This window comes from Drepanopeziza brunnea (assembly GCF_022702325.1).
Source record: "Drepanopeziza brunnea f. sp. 'multigermtubi' strain 214-2 chromosome Unknown ctg7, whole genome shotgun sequence".
Lineage (NCBI taxonomy): Eukaryota > Fungi > Ascomycota > Leotiomycetes > Helotiales > Drepanopezizaceae > Drepanopeziza > Drepanopeziza brunnea.
The window spans coordinates 329250-354639 of record NW_027094070.1 but is presented as its reverse complement, the minus strand read 5'-3'; the positions used below and the strand labels follow the sequence as shown (position 1 = coordinate 354639).

At 49.4% G+C, this 25390-nt stretch overlaps 3 protein-coding genes across 3 annotated transcripts; 1 reads left to right on the top strand and 2 right to left on the bottom strand.

Moving 5' to 3' along the window:
* Positions 1-4800: 4800 nt before the first annotated feature.
* Positions 4801-6960, bottom strand: L3040_004650 (uncharacterized protein; the record flags this gene model as incomplete). The annotated part of the gene is made up of 1 exon (XM_007287972.1): positions 4801-6960. One exon carries the CDS (start codon positions 6958-6960, stop codon positions 4801-4803), a length of 2160 nt encoding a protein of 719 aa, XP_007288034.1.
* A 3418-nt stretch (positions 6961-10378) lies between these two features.
* L3040_004649 (uncharacterized protein) lies at positions 10379-13161 on the bottom strand (the record flags this gene model as incomplete). Its single annotated transcript, XM_066156274.1, has 10 exons — positions 10379-10823; positions 10913-11239; positions 11294-11376; positions 11436-11720; positions 11769-11906; positions 11971-12005; positions 12241-12276; positions 12332-12576; positions 12635-12740; positions 12789-13161. 10 exons carry the CDS (start codon positions 13159-13161, stop codon positions 10379-10381), a joined length of 2073 nt encoding a protein of 690 aa, XP_066011694.1.
* Positions 13162-14993: 1832 nt separating this feature from the next.
* L3040_004648 (uncharacterized protein) lies at positions 14994-24755 on the top strand (the record flags this gene model as incomplete). The annotated part of the gene is made up of 15 exons (XM_007287970.2): positions 14994-15055; positions 15106-15137; positions 15373-15539; positions 15623-16531; positions 16584-18147; positions 18200-18996; positions 19060-19215; positions 19264-19692; positions 19746-21158; positions 21211-22560; positions 22613-22695; positions 22743-23098; positions 23144-23538; positions 23590-23865; positions 23919-24755. The coding sequence occupies 15 exons, from the start codon at positions 14994-14996 to the stop codon at positions 24753-24755; spliced, it is 8826 nt and encodes a 2941-aa protein (XP_007288032.2).
* Between the last annotated feature and the right edge of the window lie 635 nt (positions 24756-25390).

Below are 25390 nucleotides of genomic sequence, written 5' to 3'. Positions count from 1 at the left end.
AGCATCAGAACCAACGACCATGGATCCAGGATTAGAGATCAAAGACTCTTTCATAATCATTTTAATCTTATCCAGCCGGACACGAGCTCCGTCTGCGTTGGATAAGGGATGTTAGTAGAATATCAGGTGATCGATATCCTCCCGTCTAGGAAAGAGCTGAATATTAATCATTATGTAAAGGTATAAATCAGCGATGGATATCTTTCCCATCCCAATCATAACCCAGATGAGATTCATCGATTCCAAACAAGCGCCGGAACCAGCTATGTAGAGTTCGGCGATATCTATCTAGCATCTTCTATCCTCTTTGAACTACTACCTTCTCTCCCGAATCCGTTCCTACGCCACGCAGCAACCTCCGCACCGACACCCCGATCTATCCATACAGCTCGTGCTGCGAATCGATCACATCGCTTACTCCCTGTCCTTCTCGTGGGTTCCGCCAACCTTTCTTTGCATATCCTCTCTCCTTTCTTGGACCCGTCGCCGAATATGTGCAAAAGAACGCCTATGGCCAAACCGCTAATCACTGCAGCCAGCATCGAAACGAGCCCTTTCCCGAATGTAGAGCCCATCAATGAAGACCATGCGCATTCTCAGTCGATCACGAGCGTTTGAGCAAAGAACATTTCCTCAGCCGAGCGAGCTGTTGGGATTACAATGAGCTCGGTCGCGTGAGGGCTGCCCGCCAACTCGAGGGTTATTGGGATCTCGTGCGAGGGAGATGCGGCGCACAAGGAGGGAGGGCAATGAAGAGGATGGTCTTGAAGTTTGCATTCTTTTTTCTCGCGGGGGATATTCACGATTGTTGAGCTAGTAGCTAGGAAGAGAGATAGATGCAGGGAAGGGACATCGGGAATGTACTTGGAGTATTGCGCTTGCCGACTTTGGATGATGATTGCATTTGTACGAGGAGGGCAAGGTGTCGCTATTACGGTATATACCCAGGTGAGATGACTGCTGTCGTACAGAATATCGACGCCTGGGAGAACAGAGGTATCCCGCTGAGTAGCACCAGTTAAGGCTTGGAAGCCAGCCCACAAGGAGAGAGAATAACGCCGCCGGCTTGAAAGACCGCATACTGGACCAGGGCATAATATTGCCTAACGAGTTGGCCGATCTTCTTGTCCTCTGACTTTTGCTTGTTGACGTATTTATCTAGAGTGATAGCGTCGGCTTTGATATATGCGCGACTTCTCCGTAATCCTCTCAGCTCTCTCTGCAGCTGCTGTTCCTCTACCCTTTTCTCCGCTGCTGTTGAGTCGAGCTCCCGCCGGTGGCCCACGGATCACCTCGACCTGCTCATTCAGTTCCTGCTCAGGATCCTCTCGGGCGGACACCCAAGCTTCTCTTTTAGGCTAGCACACAAAGTCAGCAAATTCATATCGTTAATCCGTATAAGATTGGTTTTTTCTCTGATACTTTCATACACGGGTTACATTTCATCGTGATGATTTCAAAGATCTGGGCCGGGCGGACGAGAAGATAATATTGGTTCTGCGAAAGGTCAGATCTAGCGTGTGAAATCGTAGATACCTTCGATATAGCTTCAGAGAGGTTACAGCCGATGAGAAAGTTTAGCAAAATCACACATTTGACAAAAAAAAATGCCGTCTCGGTCTTCTCAAGACTGGAGGGGGATGATAGAGGTGGCTTTCATTATAGCGCTGCTACCCGAACAACGATAAAACAAACACATCTACCAATTTGTACCCTACAAGAGTCCAGCAGTCCCCTTTGCCGTCAAGGTCCGGAGCCGAACATTACATCCAAGAGTGCACATTAACCATCTAATGCCATCCCGGCCGAATGGTCGAGTCGTGCACCCGGATAAAAGGGTACAGATACGACGATGGGATCTAACCGCAGGTGCAGTAGCCATTCGTGCATTTACCCGCCCCCATATTTCTGGCACCGCACTGTCGACATTTGTTAGCGTGATTTCAGAAGACTTATTCGCCATCTGGGATGGACTGACTTCAGTGTTGCACCGGTTAATGATTTCTTGTGTGCAAGGGTCCTCAGTAGTTGAGCCTGGGAGCGCAACCGCAGAAACGACGCTGACGGCAGCGAGGATGGCGATGAGAGAGAATTTCATATTGGACGGCTTTGGGTGGGGGTATATAGGTTGTTAGGTCGTTAAAATGGGATTGAGTTGAAGAGAAATGAATGTGGTTAGTGTTAGAGGTATGGTGGGGGGATCTTTCTCTCTATTTATCTACTCCCAGGCTAAGCAAGGCACTTCCCGGAAAAGGGGCTCGCAACCTTAACACCACATTGACTCGTCGTACTGTACGGAGCATGATTTTTTATGAGGAAACTCAACATGCCCCCGGGGTCCAGAGCCTAGATGAATAATAGAGTAGTTGTAGTACCACTAAACTGGCCTACGTTGAAACTGGGCGGTGCGCCCGCCATGCATCACCGTTTCTATCTTCGGAGCTACACCTTGAAACCTAGTAGTAATTAAAGTATGGTCCAGGCGATTAATTCAGCTACCATACGAAGTACGTAGTACGTATCCGTAGAAGCTTGACTAGATGGCGCGAATTAGATCTGATTGCACGATAAATTACACCCATAGCTGTGATCGATTTTGCGCATTTTTCACAATTCTAATTCGTTATACCATGAGTTAAGTAGAACTAAAGTACTAGGAAGATTGATTAATACGTACTTGATTTTGACTTTTCTTTTTTTAAAAAGAAAGTGCAATGTGAAAGCAGAACTCGACATTAGTTTCCGGCCTTCTTAATACTCAGCTTTTCCAGAAGCCTGAACCACGGAAAGAGAGGGTCAGTTTGACAAGGGAAAGCAACCAACAAGAGAGCTGAGATCTCTTAAAAAACTGGAGAAATTACCGCCAAGATGACTCCAAAAAGTCTGTCCGTGGTTCAGGCTTCTGGAAAAACTGAGTACTGTGGAAAACAGTTTCAAAGGTATCAGCTGTTTTCTTGTATACAAAGTTTGAGCATACAAAATTTGAGAAAAATCGAACTCTGATCAACTTCTGTTGCCAATCGCAGCTCCGCTTTCTCTCTTTTGATACAGATTTGTGCTCCAGATTCTTTGCACAGCGCTCTTCACAATTCCAGTTTTGAAGTAAAGGCTTAAACCAGTAGCCCCATAACGATTCGGCCTTGAAAAGTATCTTTAAGCAAAGTGATTAGTCTGTGCAATCAAAAGCTTTGAGCCATTTCAGAAACCACCGGTCTACGATATATGGGGCTAAACTGGGTCAGACCTGTTCGATTTATGGGGGCTGAATCGATCTGGCTTTTACGACTCCCGTATACCGGTATTTGGGTGGTGGGGTTAGAGCTGCGCTTTGAATCACATTAGGCGAGATCTCCATGAAACCCCTTCACTTTACTCCGTACAAATTTGTATCTTGGCCTCTTCTTAATCGATAACACCTACAACTACAACTACGGTAGTTATACAAAAACCTTTTCAAACAAGCCGCGAGTTGACTTCGTTATCTCGTTCTTCCTACTACAAGTAGTACGGACTGCTAGTATAAATAAATATTGGGCACTCGATTCTGCCCCGCGGAGATTCAAGGACCCCATAAGAACTTGGCCGATCCGTACTCTGGGAGTCGAAACTTTTGGGCCCTACACATATACGCCGTAATGTAGAACCAGGACATTTCTCTGAAACGACCCGCCAAGCGGAGAATGAATAGCAAGCACACAAACCAATCGGTTCGCTTCGTCATCCCCAAAATCTCAAGGTCAACAGTGACCTCCCGTTGAACTTGAAAGCACTGTATTTGAAATACCCAGATGGGAATAAAAAAAATAAAAAAATAAAAAAATATGTAAAGCCCAGCCCAGCCTAACCCAGCAGCTTTCTCAAGCCGCCTCCGCCTCCGCCTCCCAACACGCAACTCCAGAGTCCATCCAGTATATCTATCCCCAGCTCCGCCGCGCAGATCGTAAGATGAAAACGAGGCCTTTAGCATTATTTCGTTCGTTCGTTCACTACTTTGACGTAAAGTGCCATCCATCCTCCCCCTCTCTAAACCACTCGCCCATACCAACCTTCCCCTCACCCACCCACCCACTCACTCACTCACTCACCATCAATCTTCTCACTCCCGCTTCAACCTCCCCTCCCCTCCCCTATCAAGCGTGAGGCCGCACCAAGTATCGTGACAGGAAGGCAGAGCGTGTGAACATCGATTGAACCCGGGGCTCGGCGGAAGATGGAGTGAGGCCGTGCCGAGTATAGCAGGGCACATTCCGAGATAAATCAAATTAGTGTAAAAGGGTAGTTTGAGAGATAAGACTGGACCCAAAACGGGTAGTGGCTTTTGAGGCCGCGGGGCGTTGGGGAGTATATTGCAAGTTACATACCTACCATACAAGCCTGGTGACGGTGTGTATCATGTTGGATCGTGCGCATGCCCTGAAGAGCGGAACGTAGCGCAAAGCTTTATATAATCGCCCTACAGATATGAGCTCGAGAGTTCGGGCTTGAGAGCTCGGCCTTGGAGCGGATTGGGAGATGTAGTCTTGCTTAGGTGCAGCTCATGTCGTAATTTGTCACCACAGAATAAAACAAATAAGCGAGAGAAATCGCGCACCTACCTCGAGAGAGAAACATATCGCCTTTCGGCAATGAAGAAAAAAAAAAACATCCACCCAGTTGAAGTACTAATCAACAAGCGCTCACTATGCTATTTTACACACAATGCTTCACTACAAGTACAATGCACAGACAGTAACCAACCCAGAAACAAAACAAGGGGTATAATATATGCTGCGCCCTCCCATCATCATAAGAAATACAGATCTATATTTCGTAGTAGTAGTCCTCATCCAGACCCGCCCTGCTAGGGACGACGCCAGCGCCTTCGGGGGGTCCAGCATACCCATCATTAAGTCGTACATTCAGAAGCCGGATCTTCAGACCGTATTCGCTGACGAGGCTGACAAGTTTATTCGTTTCTGCCGTGATCGGAGCTTGGTTCAGCAGCATGAGGAGGCCATCGAGCCATTCAGATGCCAGGCTGTGTGTCTGTGGCATTAATGTCAGGATCGCACGCTCGGTTGGATCCTGGTGGGAGGATTGAGATTTGTTGTCGGACGTGTTGGCAAAGCTGTTGATGGTGATCTTGGTCGAGCTCTGCTTCGGTGTATGAAGCGACTTGAGCGTAGATGTACTTGAGTAACACGAGCTACTATCAGTCGCCGCCGAGACATTCGAAACAACAGAGCTGATAGTACCAAGGTCGATCTTTTCGTTCAGTTCGTCCAGGGAAGGTTCTTTCGTTGACTGTAACCTGAAGTCTGCGTAATGTAGATATCGACGATTGTGAGAAAGCCTGACAAATCGCCAATTCGTAGCTGGAGTTCCTTGGGTGCCATTTCGATGTGTATCATTCTTGTTCGACTGAGTCTTGGGAAACCACGCCCCTTGGAGCAGACAGCGTATCCGCTGCTCCTTGACAAACTGCAGAGCCTCGTGTTTCAATTCGTCCCGAACTTGGTGTAGATGCTGGCCCCATTCGTCCTCGAATGTCACCTCTAGCAACTCCATTTGCAATTCCCGCAATCGCGAGTACTCGAATTCTCCAAGCTCTTCCTCTACTTCCTGAACATCCCTCGTCCTTGGAGCCTGTCCAATCACTTGCTCGATCAATATCCTAACCAACTCAGCGACCTTGTCAAAATCTTCTTGCTCGGCACCTGTTGCCTTCCACAGCCGGAAAAATGCCTGCAGGCACACTGTATGCAGCCGTGACCATTGTAATAGCAGAGGTCGGAAGATCTTGTCGTAATTCTTCATTCCATCCAAAACCAGGTAACTTTTCGCATCCTCCACGTCAGATTTATCCACCTCGAAGTGCTCGTACAGAATGGTCGTGATTGCCAGACTCGACCGGGCAATGGGACACCTTGCGTTCATCGGGCGTGAGGACTGTTCAAGGAGGATTTTCTGGAACCCATCTTCCTGCTGCCGTACATAGTCTGTCAGATCCATCATCCCCAAAAAACCAGTCGTGTCGAACTCCCAGCCCGGGCTTTCCGTCTGGAATCCTAGGCGTCTCCATTTCTCTGGATTATGCCGCCTGCTGCCTTTCTTCGACGACTCCGCTGTCAACTCCTCGGTCTTCGTTGTACCTCCATTTTCGAGCGGGTGGTTGGGCTCTGGTGCACTGGCTAGATGTACCCCTTTCAAAGCTCTCCGATGTTCCGGTCTCTCCAAATCGACCTTGACGTCCCTCCATTTCCTCAACAGAATCTTCGTCAGAGCCTGGAATTCCAAAAGCGGGTGTGCTAGGTCCTGCAGGGCGGAACTCTGCATGAGAACATAAACCGCCCTGATCACTCCCAAGTCCTGTATCCTTTTGATAAACTTCGGCCAGTCTTCACCCGTGCCGCTGCTCTTGCCTCCGTTCCCATCGCTCGTTATCGCGTCCCTCATCAGCGCATTGAGCAGCATCAACGCATTCGCACACAGTGCATGATCCGCCGAATTGAGCTGCGAGACCACCATCTCAAAGAACTGGGGATAGACCGCCACCGCCGGCTTCAACGCTCGGAATCCAAACGCCCCTGGTACCTTGATGGCGCCCCTCGCAGATTGCGGATACGACACAACCGCGACCAGTATTGACATTGCCCCGCGCAAGATGTTGACCAGGGGATGCGTAACGATCAGCTCAACCACCCGTTCGACCAATTCCCCGGCCCCGGTGGATTCGAAGATGTCCCAGCCCATGTCTACCTCGAGGAGCCGGCTGAGCGACTGTAGAGAGTATGCGAGGGTGTTTCCGCCGGTGGACATGATAAGGCCGCGGAGTATGTTCAGGCCGCCGGAAGAGATGAATACGTCTGCAAAGGAGGGATCATTGATGGAGGATTGCAGCTTGAAGACGGCCATCTTGCGCATGGCATCTTCGTCACTGGAGAGGCGCGCGAGCAGGGCGGGGATGTCTGCTTGATCCATTGTTTTGCGTAGGGCTCGCAGATCTAGGGTTGTGTCGTCTTATCGCGGACATCGGCAAAGGGTGAAAGGGCGAGATGTCGTGGTGAGTTGTGGTTGCGAGGCTGCCCGGGTCTGGCTGGCAATTTGAAATCCGCATTTCGGAAGCTTTCGCCCCACAAGCAAGCACGGATCGTCGTTCTCAGGGGCTCGGCTGCTGATCATTTGGCGAGTAGAGTGTAAACACTGGATTATGGTACAACTACATAATCTTAAATATGGCGGTAAATATTAGCTATTAACACCGTCTAAAACCGACTTCTCTCAAGATCATCAATCTCATGCCTTGGAGTAAGTTATCATCAGCGTCCACTTCGGCCTTGAAATCGTCCTATACTAAGCTGAAGAGCTCATGATAAACAAAACCACAAAATAGACAATAAAGACTAAAGCCAGACATACAGCCCTCTGGGTCTTAATAGGGCCCCATAGTCTGTATAATAGCCTAGAGAACCCGTTTGCCCTATGGCTCGACATGTACAGATAATTTCAAGCCAATTAATGATCGTTGAAAGGAAACGGTCTTGCAAGCAAGAAGGAAGAGACTGTATCATATCGCTAGTTTCCCCCTCGGGCCTTCTCATCCTCGTGAAGCTGTTGCGGAAGATATTGGTCCGGTGGAGACCAGATTATTATTGCTTGTTGTGTCATCGGTGGTCCTCAGCACTTGCTATTAGTGCATCCTCATATTCTCAAGACGAAACGTGCGTGCATAGTGCGATAGATAGACATTGAAGACCGCGACGTCAGTAAGCGAATACGGAAACCAGGACGTCCAGACGCTCATCTTCCTTCACTAAATACCCACCATGCAACACCCCTCCACATTTATACAGATCTCCGTTTATTTTTCTAGCGCCTCGATCAATACCTAGCGCTAGATGTTCCACCAAGGATAGAAAAGAAATAAGTAGATGTCGTGGCCTTAGGCCACCAAGCTACTATAGGTGGCACAGACCACCAAGAGAGGTATATAGCAGCCTCACGCTTGCTCTGAGCTTCCAAGAAGAACAACCACTTTGCTCCATCATCCTATTTCCTTATATTATCTGGTGACCATACGCAAAGGAGCTCGACTGCAATTCCTCTTCGATTCGCAATCAAGGCGATGAAATATTGATCGAACCCAGACCTAGCTTGTTCGCAGCCTGCTCGGGACCACGGAATCGACTAGTCTATTACCTTCCTTTTTATCGACATCTCTTCTTTCTCATCGGTCGATCTCTACTTCTACTTCGACCTCTTTCTTACACCAATTCAAGACTTTGCAAACGAATCGACGTTATCGGTTCATTTAAATTCGAAGGTTTACACGGTCTATTCGATGATTCTCGACGTTTTCATGATACAACATAACACATACAATCAAAAAGAACGATACGAGTAGTCGGGTCTTGTTTAGGATTACGGACAGCTGCTTAGAGGCTCCACATGCGTTGTTGCATACGCTAAAGGTTTACCTTGCTAGTGTATAGCTTGAACGGGGTTGGAATTTAGTTGCTACGGACACCGATATCGATCGATTACGAAAGATTCGAATGGAGGTTTCGGAGATTTGGCTAGGCTAAGCCTTATTCATTACTACGGATAGCTGTTTAAAGGCTCCATATGCGTTGCATACGCTCGAGGTTTACCTTGCTAGTGTACAGCTTGAACGAAGCTGGAGATTAGTTGATAGAAGTATCGGCGAGTTAGTTTCGGAAGGTTCAGTTGTAAGACATACGAACGGAGACGAAAAGAAAGGTGGAATAGCTAAGAAAGCTGGAGAGATGAATCAAAAGTCTGAATAAGGGTCTGAAGTTCTCGGGGCGAGAACTACAAGGTCTTGCCTCTGGCCCCGGAGCTTGCGGAGGGCAGCCAGAGGAGACCTTGCTTCGCCCGGTCGTGGTGCGAGGCTGCCTTCCGCATCGATTTTCTATAAGGAATACTCTTTAAAAGGATGTAAAGAAAATATGACGCTTCAGCCCGGCCGCAAGCTAAGTTTTCCGGACTTCGCGGTGTATATTCGTAGCTATATAATCTATAATAATAGCTTCTTTTAGCGCGATGCAGCTAGCTATCTCTTGAATATTTATATGGTCTTTTTCTTATAGAATAGCTTTTTTCCGCGCGATGCAACCAGCTAATTTTCGAACATTTAACTTATAGCAATAGCTCTTTTCAGCTCGGTGCAGCCAGTTACAACCCTTTTTAGCTCGATGCAACTACTTAAGTATCTTTCAAGCATTTAATTTGTAGCAACAGCCCTTCTTAAAGCGATACAGCAAGTTGGTTTTCGAGCATTTTTTTTTTATTAGTTAGCTATTTTTCAATAGAAAATAGTTTATAATAAGAGGTTTTAAAAAAAGTGATTAACAAAAGTCGATTAAAAAAAGTCGATAAAAAAAAGCCGATTTCAATCGCAGAAACGCAAATCTACCTTAGAAAGGAATGCAGGAGCATTTAGACGGTTAGCTGATCGTCCGATAACCATCTCTTTTAAGGACGCTTTTAATAAGTTGGTATGGCTGGTGGATCACCCTAGGCCTATACTTAAGATTGAATAGAATTTGAAAACAAACGATTTAAATTATTTAAATCGTAGCTAAAATAAAACTATTTTATTCGATTAAATCGTTTTTTTAAATACTCGTCTTTTCGTATAAAAACCGTCTTAGGACCGTTTTCGAGCGTTTTAAGACCGTCCTATAGCCGTCCCATGGCCGTCCCATAGCCGTCCCTGAGCTTAAAACCGTCCCTGAGAACGTCAATTAGTAAGCAAATACTCTTTTTATTGCTTGCTGGTCTACCCTCTACTACCTTAACCACCTACCGGTACTACACCCCCTCCTTACGAAGGCTACCTAGGCAGCCATTGCACGCGGGTAAGCTTTTGCTAAATCGATCGATTTAATCGAATAAAATAGTTTTATTTTAGCTACCATTTAAGTAATTTAAATCGTTTTGTTTTCAAATTCTATTTAATCTTAAGTATAAGCCTAGGGTGATCCACCAGCCATGCCAACTTTTTAAAATCGTCCTTAAAAGAGATGGTTATCGAACGATCAGCTGACCGTCTAAATGCTCCTGCATTCCCCTTTAAAGTAAAAAAAACGATTTGATCGATTGAAATAGTTTTATTTTAGCTACGATTTAAATAATTTAAATCGTTTGTTTTCAGATTCTATTCAATTTTGTGTATCGGCTAAGGGTGATCCACTAGCTATGCCAACCTCTTGGAATCGTCTTTTAAAGAGACCGTTATCGGATTGTCAGCTGACGGTTTAAATAACCCCCTACCTGCCTTTAAGGTATAGATAAATAGGTCTGAACGCTGATGAGAAGATGTAACGTAAAATAACATAGACGTACGACGCCGTGACTGAATCTTGCTTTTCATTCATTAGATAAGGATGGGCGTTGCCAACGTGAACGAAACGGGCTCGCCCGTGAGGTTCAGCCAGACGGTCAGCGGGTCTGAGCCCAGCTGCTCGGCGCGGCCTCCGTTCGTCGAGAGCACGGGGCCGGGGAACGTGACGGGGATCTCCACGTCGCATTCGTTGGTGGTTGTGACGGTCACGCCCGTGATGGACCGGGTGGCGTTGAGGGAGCCGCTGCTGTAGATCCAGGCGAGCTGGGGGGCGCAGAGGTCGCGCGCCATGCGGTTGGCGAAGGAGGTGGCGATCTCGTCGTGCGTGAGGGTGACGAGCGGCCATTCGACCAGGCGGGTCATCTCGTGCGTGACAACCTCGACCCACATCTGGATCAGGGACCAGCGGGCCGTGACGCCGTTGATGGTCGTCTCATTGACGTCGGCGCTGCGCAGGTTGGCCTGGTGGAACATGTAGCTGTGTTGGTTTGCACGGTCAGTCACGGGGGATCGGCATTGATGAGAGAGGGGGGGAAAGAGGCTGGCTGGCTGGGGATAGCTACGTACGGATCGTGATGGAGACTGAGGAGGTGCTGGGAATTGACGGCCACTGCCTGGGCGAGGAGGGCGTCCATGTCGCCAACCCCCCCAGAAGTTTCCACCCATTCGAGAACGGTGCAGGCCGGTAAGTCGCAGTTGTAGTAGATGGTGGTGGCCCAGCGAGGCGTGATTTGGAAACCGGCAAAGCCGTTATGCTCCACGGTGGAGATCAGAGGCCAGTGCTCATGGCCGGTGTTCATCAAACTGGGTCGAGTATTGTCACCAACCACGTGGGAAATGCCGTTGTCGCTGAAAGCGCGAAGGGCATCTCCATTGTGCAAGCCAGTAATAGCACTGTTTTGCCTGATCAGATACGAGCTCCGTAAGACAAGGGTGGGGGGTACTAACGGTGGAATGAGACCGCTGGGCGAATAGCGCAGGGCGTCGGTGCTAATGCCGGTTAGTTCAAGCCATGCCTGGTTGAACGAGATCTACACTGGTTAGTGACAAAAGTCGAAAAGTCTCTTCGTTTTGGGAATGAAATACTTACTTCTTTCGAAACGTCGGCATAAGTGGCATTGTTGAGGCCCGCGTGGGTGAAAGTGTGGGAGACATGCGCATAGGCATCACGATTACTTGGTTCCATCCACCAAAGGGTTAGGTCATCGAGCTTGGCACACTCTAAAGACCAGGCGAAAGAAGTTGGGGTTGCTGGCCAGATATCTTCACCCGTTCCCAAAACCTTTTGGAATTCCAGCGGAGTGTCGATTTGCTCATCGTACTCAATCGCAGTGGCAGGATTGCATATTCCCGATGTGTCATTAGTGAGGGAAGCCTGGACCTGTTAGGCGAAAATTTGAATCGTGAACTTGGCTGAACGTACCTCGATGTTGCCATTACCGTTGTGGCCCACTTCCAAGAAGTAAACGCTGCCAGCAGGGAGTCGGCTGTTAATATCTGCCGTCCAGGCGATGTGGTCCTGAAGATCGGCGGGGGTAATGCGAAAGTCGGTGTCTTCAGGCTAATGAGAGAAGATGTCAGATTCAAATTTCCGATCACTTGAGAGGTAGGAGGGGAGATATTACAGAGTATAGGGTAGTTTCAAGCAACATATCGTCAACTATTTGAAATGTCAGTCGTGCCACTTCTCACAGATTCGGAGATCTGTTGCAACGGATTCCACAAAAGAAGCGCAGTTGGTTATATTCAAAGTGGCGAAGCATGTGTGCCGAAGAGATAAAAAGACTCCTTCTCGTTCGAGTCATGCTCGTGAACTCTACGCTTTTTTCTTCACGCATGGCAGTGATCGATCTCACGTAGCATGGTGCGGCGCATGAGTGGAAGTCTGCCCTTACCTTGGGTGCTGAAGTAAACCCTGCGGAAGCCGACGTCTACAGAAGCTGTTAGCCCGGCTTGAAAGATATCGTTGCAGAGGGTGACACCTACAAAGTCCCCTGGTCATCCATGTAATGTATGCATGCTGGAGGTAGACGGAAGTTGCAGACCAGTCAGCAGCCCAGCTGATGAACCAAACCATCTGCTCCCTCCCGCCGATGTTGTTAATAACTGCAGCGGTCGTCTCCGACTCAAAGAGCGAGTTCTTGCCGAACCCGGCAATCTCGGTCGCAAGCGAGGAGTTGGTGATGCTCGCTGGGTAGTGGTAAAGCCCCTGAGTGGTCACTGTGGCTCCCCTAGAGCTGGGTGTGAGCATGCCGTGACAGATACCGGTGGGGCAAGACGAGTACGTACGCAATCATACCAGCCTGGGAGAATGAACTTGAGTTGGTGATGTAAACCAATTGCTCCATTCCAGTAGCACAGCATCCGGGTTGATTCGTGTTGTAAGGCAAGACACCTTTCGCTAGTCAGCAAATTCCATATGAGGGCAATCAGGATTTCTTACCAAACTGCTCCCCTGGGTATACGTCCACGCGGACCATGCGGACACCGAACGAAGTCTGGTAGTCGAAGAGCGACGTCCATTGAGCCTGGGTGAGAGCGCTGGCATAACCAGCGGCGTATTCGTATGAAACTTCGCTTAAGACAATAATTCCTCCAAAATTTCCCTTACCGGCTGTGGCAAGTTCTGGGAGGGTGGTGCCGTTGGAAGGCACCGTAACGAGTGTAAATGGGATTCCATAGGCGTCTAAGCCAGAGGTGGCTGAGTAGGAAGCTGTGATATTTGTTGCAAGAACGAGAACTGTGCTCTGAACTGTGAGTGCAAAAACAGTATTAGAGAAAAGCAGCGCAGCAACGGAAAGAATGAGGAACAGCATAACGAATGACTGTTGATGAGCTTCCGAAGAGTCTCGAAGAGTCTCGAAGAGAATGTGTCCAGAGCGAAAGGCTTAAAGAGCAAGAGAAGTTGGGGCTGTCCGAACATACTTGTAATCAGGCGACAACCACGAGACGAGAGAATAGGATGGATAGATACACACGGTCGGCTTAGTCAACTAACAGCCGAGCGGGTTGGAACACGGCAGGCAGGCAGGCAAGTCTCTCTCTCTCTCTCTCTCTCTCTCTCTGTCTCTCACGTTGATTGGTGCCCACGAATTACGGTTTCGATTTACGATGGTCGGGTGGAGACATAGTGTTTGAGAAGCCAAGCTAGAGTAAGCAAAGCGGAAGTACCCCTGTGGCGGCAGCAGGCTCGGCGGCACCACATGAATGACATGAACGACACGATATGACACGACACGACACGAGGAATATTGAATTCTTCCCGTTACATGACACGGATCTCTCCTAGGCAGTCTGGTCAAAGGGTCAAGTGGTCAAGTAGTGCTTAGTATACCGGTATTTCATAGCCACAGCTTGTGCTCGCCTCACCTCGCCTCGGCTCGGCTCTGCTCCACCCCCTTTTAAGTCTTGACCTTCGGGGGAGCGACTCGCCACTTCACAGCTGAATGCATCTGTGCTGTCTACGGCAATGACCTCTAAGCCTTTCCGTAAGTCAACACTAGATGGATTCCGAGTCGATCAATCAAAGAGGATAGAGCTGCCGATACTTACCGAATAGGAAAATATTCGTTAATGTGAAAATCCGCCTGATTCAAGTACGGACGCCGCTAAAGATCAATAGATTGATGATAGCTGGGTCGTGAATAAATAATGCAGCGCTCGAATATTGCTTGGCTGGGTATTGACATGACATGCATATATCCGCTCTTACTTTTTTTCGTTACTCTGTATCTACGGAGAAAAAGTGTGTCAATAGGGGGCACGGGCTCGCTCACTCGCTCGCTTGAGTCGCTTTTGCTCTGGGCACACGCGTGACGCTACCAACAAATACTATAGTTGTACCTACTCCGTAAGCGAGCACCTGATTTAGTGTCTCGTCCGAACCGAGCCGAGCCCACTCAGCTTGTTGGCTGCACGACTTTTCGCCTTTCCATTCTTCACAACTCCTGACCAGAGAGACTCTGCACGCATTATCCTCCCTCGCCCAACCATTACCCTCAGCCTTCTTGCTTTTTATTCTTTCTCTCTTTTCCAAGTCCACTTCTATTCCTCTTTCATTTATTTTCCTTTTCCATTCCTTTCTCTTTTTCCTTGTTTCATTGTCGGGAGCTCTCGCTCGGGAGAGTCTGTGTGTAGAGCCAATGTCGTGCGTGGGCTTAGGCTTCCTTCTCGCTTCACTTGCCTGCTCAGCCCAGCCTCACGGAGTCGTTAACGGATGGAGATAGGTGTTTTGGGATACGATGAGAAGGACAGGAGAAGCGATCCTCGATCACTTCCTATTGGATGATGCTGCATATCGAGAGCCGCCGCCCCCACCCACACACTGCCTATCATGGCCCATGGCCCATCATGGCGTCCGAGAGTGGATTTATCCAGTGGGCCTCCAAGACTTCACGTCCCCTTTTCGGGAGGGAATACCGCGAATACCTACCTGGAATCCCTGGATAGAGTACGGACCTGGTTGGAACCGTTTGACGCACGCACATGGACCTCCAGGAATAGTCAAGGTTAGGGTCAGGGCTGGCCAGGGTCAGGGCTGGCCAGGGTCGGGCTACGTACTAGGTCGGCGGGCCCAGGATCAGGGTCAGGTTAAGGTCCAGCTGGCAGACCGGACCGCCTTGACCCATGACATACTACTACATACAACATGGCTGTGAAAAAAGTGGAAAGTGAAAAAATTGGCTACGGAAGCTTGAGGACGGACGGACGGTCAGTCGGTCGGTGCGGTCCCTGTGCCCCTAATTTCTAACGAGTAATAGACTTTCCAGCACGTCTTTGACTCTTTGCAGCTGTTTAGTACTGTACCAGCGGATAGCTCTCCTTCTCTTTCTCCTTTCTCCTTGCAATACCTACAATTCTCGGCGGCAAATTGATGATGGATCACCACGAGCCGCTGCAGCAGTCTTTCCGTCACGCATCTCCTCCCTGATTGATGGTTCACTGTACACCAAGAGGATAGATAAACATTATTGAGTGTGCTTCCGGATCTTGTTCTTTTCATGCATTGATCGTTACAATAATGCCAGCCCTTACAATGGAGCCAGCCCTGTTGCCTTTGGGAAAACTCGGCATCGATCAGCCTATCGAACACTGGTGGCAATGGGCCTTCATTGGGATTGCAGCCGCTTCGGCTCTCGCGGGCTCGATATCTTTTTCACTGATTCTGGTTGGCTTTTCTCGGACTTGGTCAAAGGTATTGTACTTCTATTCACTTCCTGTCCCCCTCCCTCTCTTCCTCTTCGGCCATTTCAATTCCATCTAACGCGACGGTTACAGAGAGACCGAAGACCGAAATCCGTACCCTCGCGCGTGAAATCCCTCTTGCAATTTCACGACAACGATTCGTCCAAGGAGATTATTAGTGAAAAGCCGCGGCTTCCGGCCTCAAGTTTTGGCGTATATCTGGGCGCGTTCGCAAGTCCGCCGACCAGGGCGCAAATTGAAGTCCTGTCAAGATGGGACATTTTGGTCGTGGATCCTACACAAAGTGGGGTGTTGGAGGCAGTCACCGCCGTACGCCCTTCCGCCCAACACAGCCGCCTTGGGCGGATTCATCTGCGAGAGCTGCATGTGCCCAAAGAGCAGCAAGATGATCAGGATATCATCGTGGCCGTGGAGAAACTGCGGGATTTGATAGACAAGAAGTTCAAGCACTCGAGTCCCCAGCCATCAGCTTTCACCGGGGTGCTACTTGCTGGGTGGGAGGAGTGGCTCCCGATGCCGGTTTTTGACACTTTGGTTTGGTATATACGCAGCCATGGCCTGGATGTATACCTCGAGATCGCCCCTCCGGATTTCTTGAACAATAGAGACACTCCGGACATGAGCAATTTTTCCGGTGTGGTCGTCAGAAACGGGACAATTCTCAGCTCGGGCCATGTGCGTGACTTTTTTCAGATGGCCGTGATGAAGTCAACCGTGAAGGCGTTCGTCACCCAAACCTGTCTCCGGGACTTCAGAGTCATGGTCTGGGAGACAGTGGATGATCCGTCTTCTCTGTCGCACTCCGTAATCAAGCGATGCTATATTTGGTGCAGGTACTATAGCGCAATGGTGTTCATCAACTCGAAGGCCGGCCTGCTTGATGCGAGCAGTGAGGGAATCCCGGAGCCGCTTGCTGCATTCCAGTGGCTCAAAGATCAGCGTGTGATGAAGATTCATAATCACTGGAGATCCACCCACAAGGTATGTTATGATGTCTGTCATTCCCCAGGCCGAGGAACTAAATGCTTTGTAGCTCGTTCCCTATCCGTCGGTAGAAGCTTCGCTTGCCAAGCTTGAAAGGATTGTTCCTAGCTTGACATACTTGACCCCGGATCGACATTTGTTGGGCCAACGCGGAAATGATCAAACAAATGACGAGGATTCAGCATGGGAACTTGCGACGCCTTCGACGCAAAATATCAATCCGGCGGACGACGTGGGAGGAAGTCAATGGTTTCGCAAAATGCCCAAGGTCAGAGGCAGCCCGCTTTCATTCTCGCCATCCGGAGAGTCCTACAATCTGCTGGGATGTTTTCCGATCGGGCTCGATGCAACGCAGGAGGATTTCAACCAGATTGTCCAGACGCAGCGGCATCTCAAGCGCATGGGGAAGCTGGACCAGATGCCACCCTCCAACCTGCGGACGATGGGCGGATTCTTCCGAAAACTATACCATGAGGGGTTTCAACATAATTCGCAACACATCGATAACAATGTCCTGCACTCCATTAACGACCTCGCTGGGCACCTCTGGGCGGCTTCGGACTCGGAGGAGATTATGGATCCTATCGAGATCTATATAGGCCTGGACTCTGGCTTTCGGAGACCCAATGGTGTTCAGTTCTGGGCGGTGTATGAAGTTGATTTGGACACAGGCTCGCTCAACCTTTACATCTCACGATATTGTGCTGATTATCAAAACACGATTCTCCATGCATACTTGTCCAGCCGGGGGTGTTCGCGGCATGCTTGTTTCGCTGCCGAGATCTCAGCAGACAATGTCGCGGCCGGTCAAACGCGAGATAATCTACCAACCCGGATTGTGAAAGACACCCAACTTTTGACCCCTTCCGATATAATATTCTTCTTTCAACACATGAAGTCCAGTGATCCACAAATCGGGGATACTTTGGTGACTCGAATCCGCTCTTTGCTTGAAGAGCAGATCCTGGATGGACCATCTTTTGGACAACTCCGGGAATTGGACACTGCTGGATATCTAAGCGGCAGGATTCCGGAACAGATGATCATCGAGTCTCGAGGATTTTGGTACGAGAAGCACGGCTATCAGCATTTCGACTTTGAAGTCGCCCTCCGAGTGTTTAGAGATGTGGAAGCGAATTTTGTTGATATCCTCTGCTCAGGAAGGAACGATGACCTGGAAAGAATCACCGACGTCCTCGAATCTGCCATTACTCCAGACGGCTTTGATGCCTACACAGATGTTGTTGCGCTTGCAATTTTCTGTGCTGCTAGAAAGGCAGCTTACAACGAGATCTACCTCGAGGTTTCGGACCGAAACCCGCTGTTCAACGAATATTCTGACCAAGCTGGAGCCTTCTCCGAGCTATTCGCGCTGGGATCGCGTTGTGAAGACTATTTTGATCTCACTCCAAGTGCTTTTGGAAAACTCCTTTCAGACCGACATCGAGCCCACTACGGCAAGCCGCACAATCAGCCTCCTCTTCAAATCGGCTATGCAGACGGATTTTCTTCTTCGTATGCTGTTGCGCAGATTGATATTGACGATACAGCCAAGGCCTACCAGATGCCAGCATACCAACGCCTCACCTTCTTGAGTGTGTTTGCGGTCCCTGGTATGTCATCCCTGAATCCGTGTCCGTGAAACTTGTACTGACAATTCTCCAGCCTTCATTGATATCATGCTGTTGACAACAACGGGCCATGGCCTATATCTGAGCTCTTTCATGTCTCACTATCAGTCCCAATCCGCAACTACGGCATTGATGATATCACTCCCCTTATCCAGCGCCATCGGAACTTGGATCGCTATCGGCGGAAGCTACTACCTCAACTCCGTGGCGTTCCCAGCGGCCAATTTGTATGTGACTACACGCTTTATTGGAGGTCTTGTCATCACATTTGTCATCGGTATCCTGGGGTTCATTATCATATCGGCCGTTAATGCGCGACTTCAAGATGGCATTGTGTTCCTCTTGTACTTCGTCGCCTTGACCACATATTTATCCTTACTGGCCGTGCTATCATGTTACCAATATCATGGATCTCCATTTCAAAATGGCCGTACGACAATATTCAAGGCCCTTCCTATTCTTGGAGTCGCTCCTATATTGACGATCTTCGTTCTCAATCACGATGCTATCATTTACCTCCTAGCTTTGTATATATTCATTGGGGCACTGGTATTTGGGGTCCGTAGTGTTGGTTCTAAGTGGGTGACATGGTACCACAAGGTCACTGCTATAGATGACAAGAAGCTGAAGGAGTGGTTCATCAAAGAGAAGGGAAATGGAAACCCGAAAACGTTTAGCGGCATGACTGATCCGGCTGCGTTGGTCCTGGCACGCGACTCGCTTCTGAAAGATGTCGAGAAAGAGCGGAAGCGAAAGCCTTGGATGCCCGCTACAACAGACAAATTAGTCCTGAAGTTGGCTGAAGGATGGGATGCTACAATATTTCTACTGGTCAGTGGCTTCTCCGTTACGCAACTACCCTTTTTCTTTTCTCAAGACTGATGCTATATGCAGCAATGGTACTGTCGCCTCCAAGGATCGAAGCAACCAATCCCATTTAGTTCGACTTGGAATGTGCAAGTCAAGGTGGGTCTGGCCAGTTTGATCGAAGCCCAGCGAGGAATACGGTTGCACAATGGCTTTGTGCTATGGCGTCAAGCTGGAGACGAGGTTGGTAGATCTTGCTACTCCCATGTGCCTCGTGACTAATCGCCATAGGTCGTTTGTGGTGTCCTCTACTTTCTTATCGCTCTCTTGGACAAGTGGATAGAGCTTCTGTCAGGTGGTAACCTTTTGGGTCTTTCAGCAGCCGTGGGAGACTCCATGCGAAAGAGCGTCGGCTTGGGATTGGCATACTATCTCATGGGATCTGTTATCCTGGACTATAAGGCCTACTCACTGAATGGACTAATCGATGAGCAGAACCCTGAGCCAATAAGCTCCGCTGGGTACGTTCGAGAGGCTGTCCTCAAGAACGCAAGAAGCCGCCAGAAGCTGTATATCACAACGCTTGTAAAGTTCCTGTCTGTCCATGCTTGGTCACTGGCATTCTGCACCACCATTTTGTACATTTTGGACGGCTCGAAAGATGGTTTAATCACGTATCTCGCATACGTCGCAGCCTATTCTGGCCTCTTGCTCTATCAGGTAAGACCTGTCCCTCAGCTCCCTGCAGGTACTAGCATGCTAACCTCTCAAAGTACAATAAAGTCTTCTCGGGTCCAAGAACAAAGGTTGCTCTGTTGATTGCAATCATGGTTGCCCTACCTCTTGGTCTGGTCTTGAGAGGACTCTACCCAAGGTTTCAGTACAATACAGTGATACCTTTAGGAGTGGCCACTTGGATTGCTGCACTTCTCTCTTTGAGAACCGCGAAAATCGGCATGCCGAAACTCCGGGTTCCGGTCGATCCCGGCGCTGGCGGGATGTATCACGCCTATCTTGGATTGGGAGAGGACAAACACTGGAGCCAGAATGAACTGGGGAACATATACGCGAACATTGCAGGGACCAACTTGGTATCATCCGCCAGCACCGAAGCGAATAGTTTGCTCGGCATCGAGGTCAGGGCCATCTTGATGTCCTGCAGCGAGCAATATCTGTCGCCACCAGCCGCGCATGCGTTTCCCGAATCGTACCGCCTTGTGGGTGAGATTAGCAAGAAATGGAACGACGGAACTATCAAGCTGCATCTTATTCAGATGCAGAAGTACCTGCCTCGAGAGGCCAACTTCAGAGCTCTTACCTGTTTCAATAGTGATGGAGGCTTACACATAGTGGTCAATCTGCCAGACGAGGGAAATTCCAAGGGACGACCGTTTGCCAACAATAATTATCAATTCATCGCCGAAGTAATGCTGCACGCAGGCGCCGAGTTTCTGTTGCGTCTGCCCCACGAGAGTGGGGTGCTTGCAGAGTCTCTTCCCGCTTGCCGAACCGCCAATGCGCATGAGAAGTACAAAGTTTCTGAGGGCGTGAGGCGAGAAGTTGCCAAGGATGAAACTTCCGGAAAGCGTGTTCAGGCAATCATGACTGCAAAGAGAGAGTTGCTCTATTACTCTTGCTTTGGTGTTGATTGCGAGCTCGGCTGGGACAAGCTCCCAGGAGAAATAAGGAGCGTCCTATTCCGGAGATGCCTGGGTGAGCGATACGAGCTTACACCAACGAATTCAGCATGGCTCCAGAGAAACTTGCTGAAAGATGCCAAAATCGACCTGCCGACACACATCGCACAGTGTGACTTCGGGGTGTTGATGGCTGTCAACAAGCTTAAATTCTTCAAGACTCTGAGGCATGACGAAACACTCGAGAAGTTGACTGGCCTCGCGCGAATCGACATGCAATCTCCGAGCAGTGATGACTATCACTTCGAGAACGAGCCGACGCCATCCAAAAATTACATAACGCGCTCAATAGCCAGCATATATCATGGCGTCGGGATCTGGCTTAAATTTTTCATCGTTTCACTGATAGCAGATCCGGAGTTCCACAGAGAGCTCAAGTTCACGCTCGGAAGGAAGTCTCAATTATTTGCGACCGTCGTGACTTCTTTTCTATCAGTAATTTGGATGACTGCAAGAATCGCACAGCATTGGCTCCTGCCCTGGTTTCTTGTAAGCTATCAAAATTCGCTTCTCTCCAATTCGTAGCTGATATCATGCACAGTTTCACAACCGCGAAAAGGCACAAAAAGTGTGGGACGGAACCAAGGGAACGGTGTACGCCCTCAAGAAAAACCGTTTGATCATCAGGAGTCTTGACGAGACATCGACATGCTTCTTCCACGTCCGCCCGATACTGGCTGATTTCAAGCTCTGCAAGTATTCTAAACTCCTGGAGAAAGAACCGGAAGGAGCCGTCAATCTCCAAGGTGTCAGCCACTTCTCCAAAGAGATGATTTTGAAATCCAGAGAGGAGTATGGCAAGAATGGTCAGGTGAGCACATACGTGTACGAATACGCCAATAAGATAACCGGAGGCATGCTGAGAAAGAACCGAAATCCTCGAATCCCACTGTCCAGAACTTGCACTGCAGGGCCGGACGAGTTTCAAACAGTCCATTACAATAAGAAAGGATTCATTGAATCAGGGAGTTACGTGTTCAAGGACACCCAGAGCCTGGTGCGCTTCAAGTACCACTATCGCAAGAATGCCAAGTTCGACGACGAGCTCCTCAGGGCCGAATTCGTGTTCCCGCATGTCACTTGCAATATCAACTGGTGTGCTCCGCCAGCTCGCCACGCGGGTAAGATGGAGAGATGGATTCCCCATTCCCGTGTGACCGAAGCCACATTCGTCCGCGGAGAGGATGTGTACGAGAGCACTTGGTTTTATGACCATCAGCATCACCCGACAATTACGACGCAGCTCAACGGTGTCCGAGTAGATACCCCGGACATGATTCTGGAGGACTGGTTGGGAGTCTTGAAGAAACCAATCAACTGCAACTTTGCTATGGACAACCCGCTATTGGAGTTTCCGTCACTGAAAACTACTTTCTTCAGTCGCTTACTGCGATCAAACAAGAAGCGATCTCCTATATCCACTTCTCGCGCGCGATCGCAACTCTGGAGAGCCTGGAAGAATGACAAGTATTTCGATGGTGTTCTCACCCGATGGCTAGACGAGAGGATTATGCGAGAGGAGCCCTTGCTGAAGACATACTGGCAGCGCAGGGACCGTGGCGCCCTGGCGAAGGCAGAGAAGTACTTGATCATGCATACAGATGCTATCATGGCCAGTTCGGAGCTTTCTAATGATATTAGTTCGTGGACTCCACTGGCTATCAAGCTTGGTGATTTACATGGATTTGGGCAAGGAGGAGATGCCTTGATGTTCACGAGAAGTCAGCACCTTCAGCTCGACACCAATGACAGCCTTCATGTCATGGCCGTGGACACGGGAACATGGCCCAATGAGGGAGGCGGCGTGTCTGCATGTCGTCGCGACGTGATCAACAATTTGAGATCGATCAAGTGGCACATGCTCGTCGAGTCTGCGAATGATTTTGGTCTGGTAAGCTGTGACCCCATTTCCGCAATAGTCTTCCCCTGCTAATTTTTTTCAGCCAAAACATCAAATCGAGGAGAATGTACAATCTTTGAAAGTCCTCCCTCTTTGGGGATTGGACTTCTTGCATCCAGTGCACGGGTAAGCGAAACTATCAAACCATAACTTCAGCGCTAACTTCCGTGAAGGGTCTTTCACAACAAGCTAGACAGTGAAGTCAACCCAGTGGCAAAGAATGCCAAATTCGAAGATATTGAGAAGGCTTTCATTCCAGCTCTGACCGCACTCGTCAAAGCCGCCCGTGCCGTCACCCTTTCTCCGAGCGACGTTCACCAAGCCTCGAGGGCATTGGTAGACCTCAATAGTTACTTCGAGGGTCCTCGCCACTGGGCTTCCGTCTGGACAAGCGACGCCGTCAAGAATGCCTGGAGAAATCTCTGGCTATCCGAGACCATGCCCAATACGACTCCCCCTTCTGAGTGGTTTGAGACCGAACACCCTACCCTGGGGCACTTGGATGCGGCCATGGACTTGTGGTTCAGATGTAAGTTCTGGCTGATAGAGAGAGGAAGAAGGCTAACCTATTCAGACCTCTTTGTCCTCTCGATTCCTGTGCCAGAAGAAATCCCCAACGTCTTCCAAGCCTCGCATCACAGTGTCTCGGCGGCTTACGGCGTCGTATGTAAGATGAAGCGAGGCTGTACACTACAGATTTGGGACCACGCCATCAGTTGGCGCGAGACGAACCTCTACCTGTCCTCAGCACTGTGTATCCTCCAGCCTTTCGTCCGGAACTCTCTGCTCGGTCTCATGAGAGTTACGGCTGTACTGGTCCTCAACCACGCTGATCAAATTCTTCCCTGTGCCGACTTCTTTAATATCGGCTGGGAAATCGAAGTCGGATCCCACTATGGGCATGTCCAGCACCGAAAAAGGTTTGCTCGCAAGATTGATCCGGTAGTCAACGGCATCCCGGATATGAAGGTTAGCTCGCTCGATACACGTGGCTTGGCTGTGCTGATATTTTATTTTTAGAAATTCTCCCCCGTCACGGAAATTACGACAGAGAAGCCAACAGTCACTATGTTATCTCACGTCTGGTTTGCAAAGGATATCAAGACGGCCATTCTGGCTGCCAATGTCATTGTCAACGAGTGGGGTTTCAAAGATTACCGATTGCATATCTATGGTGCACTGGACAAATCACCAGTCTACTCCGCGGAATGTCAAGAGATTCTGGCTTCGAAGTCTCTTGGCGAGAATCTCACCATGATGGGCACTGCGGATCCCAAGACCGTTCTGGCAACCTCGGTAAGTGAAGTGATATCATCTCCGCACTTGACGAACGCTGACTCGATACACAGTGGCTGTTCTTGAATTCCTCCGTCTCTGAAGGTCTTCCTCTGGCTTTGGGAGAAGCTGCTCTTACCGGCGTCCCAGTCGTCTGTACTGACGTAGGAGCCTCGTTACGGGTTCTTACAGATAAAGACGACGGCTCAAGATACAGCGAAGTCGTCGCCCCCAACGATGCCGCATCGCTCGCCCGAGCACAAATTAACATTCTAGCGATGATAGGCGAGTGGGCCAAATACGCAGAAGACGCACCAGGCGAGAAGGCCCCTATATTACCTTTCAAGCCTGGGCCAGAAGACGTTGCCATCATCACGGCACGTATGTACGCGAAACAGGCGCAGCGACGGAAACTCGGTCTCATGGCCAGAAACATCGTCCAAAAAGCCTTCAGCGGTGAGCGCTACCTCCGAGAGCACGAGCAGATGCTCTGGATTGGAAAGTGCACCTCTTTGCAGAAGAAGGGCGAGGATATGGAGGACTTTAGCTCGGGCCAGAACGACATCTACGCACCAGCCACGTCTCTGGTCGCCCCGGCAGCGATGTGGTCACGCACGCGGCCCTCGTCTGGCCGCACGTCGTTCACAAGCGTCGACGACGATGCAAACTCGATCCGGGAATCCGTATGGGGGAATTCGCCGGCGTGGAATGCGGCAGGGGTGCCAGCAACCCCGCCGGTAGTTCTTACCCCCGGTAGAATGAGCCCGGCGGGCTCGCAGGAGCACTTGCCGCTGTGGCCGAGTCACCCGGCCGGTGGTAGGAGGAGTATGAGTCGGGAGAGGACTCAGAGACCCTGGGCCCAGCAGCATTACTCGAGGTCGAATCTTTCCGTCGTATCTAGTTTCGTGTGATTCACGTACGCCGTCTATGATGCTAGGGTTAATAAGGGATCGGTATGAGGGTGGAGAAAGATTGAGCTGATGAGGTAAACAAATAATGCCATACACATGCTAATTGATGTTTATGAAGGTTAAGATGAGCTTGGAGCAAAAGCGATAACGATGCTAATGATCGGCACCACATAGATCTGTTGTTCTCTTGAGGTTGGTTGAAATGTGTGGATGAATATCCGTTTGTTTATAAAAGACGACTAGCCTGTGTACATAAGACGACCAGCCCTTACTGGATGGTTTCCGAATTATGTAATGGGGGTGATAGTCAATGCATTGAAACATTACAATAATCTCGTGCAATATAAGACGACAAGTTATAGTTTCGCTGGCTGATTGCTGAACCGACATTCAAACGTTTGAACTTGGGCCCTGACATCCAGTACAGGTCAAGTCAAAACTTGCTAACACCCTAAGCTTCGTGAAAAGCAAGCTAATCCGGTTGACAGTCTTTCCGGCCAGCTCTGGCCTCTCTTTCACAATTCGTGGCTCTTTGTTTCACAGCGTCGCATTGCTCTTCTCACCCAAAGCGCGAGGTCTTCAGACACAGACCTGATACTCGCTTTGACCCGTCGCGCACGGATTGGAGCTTCCGA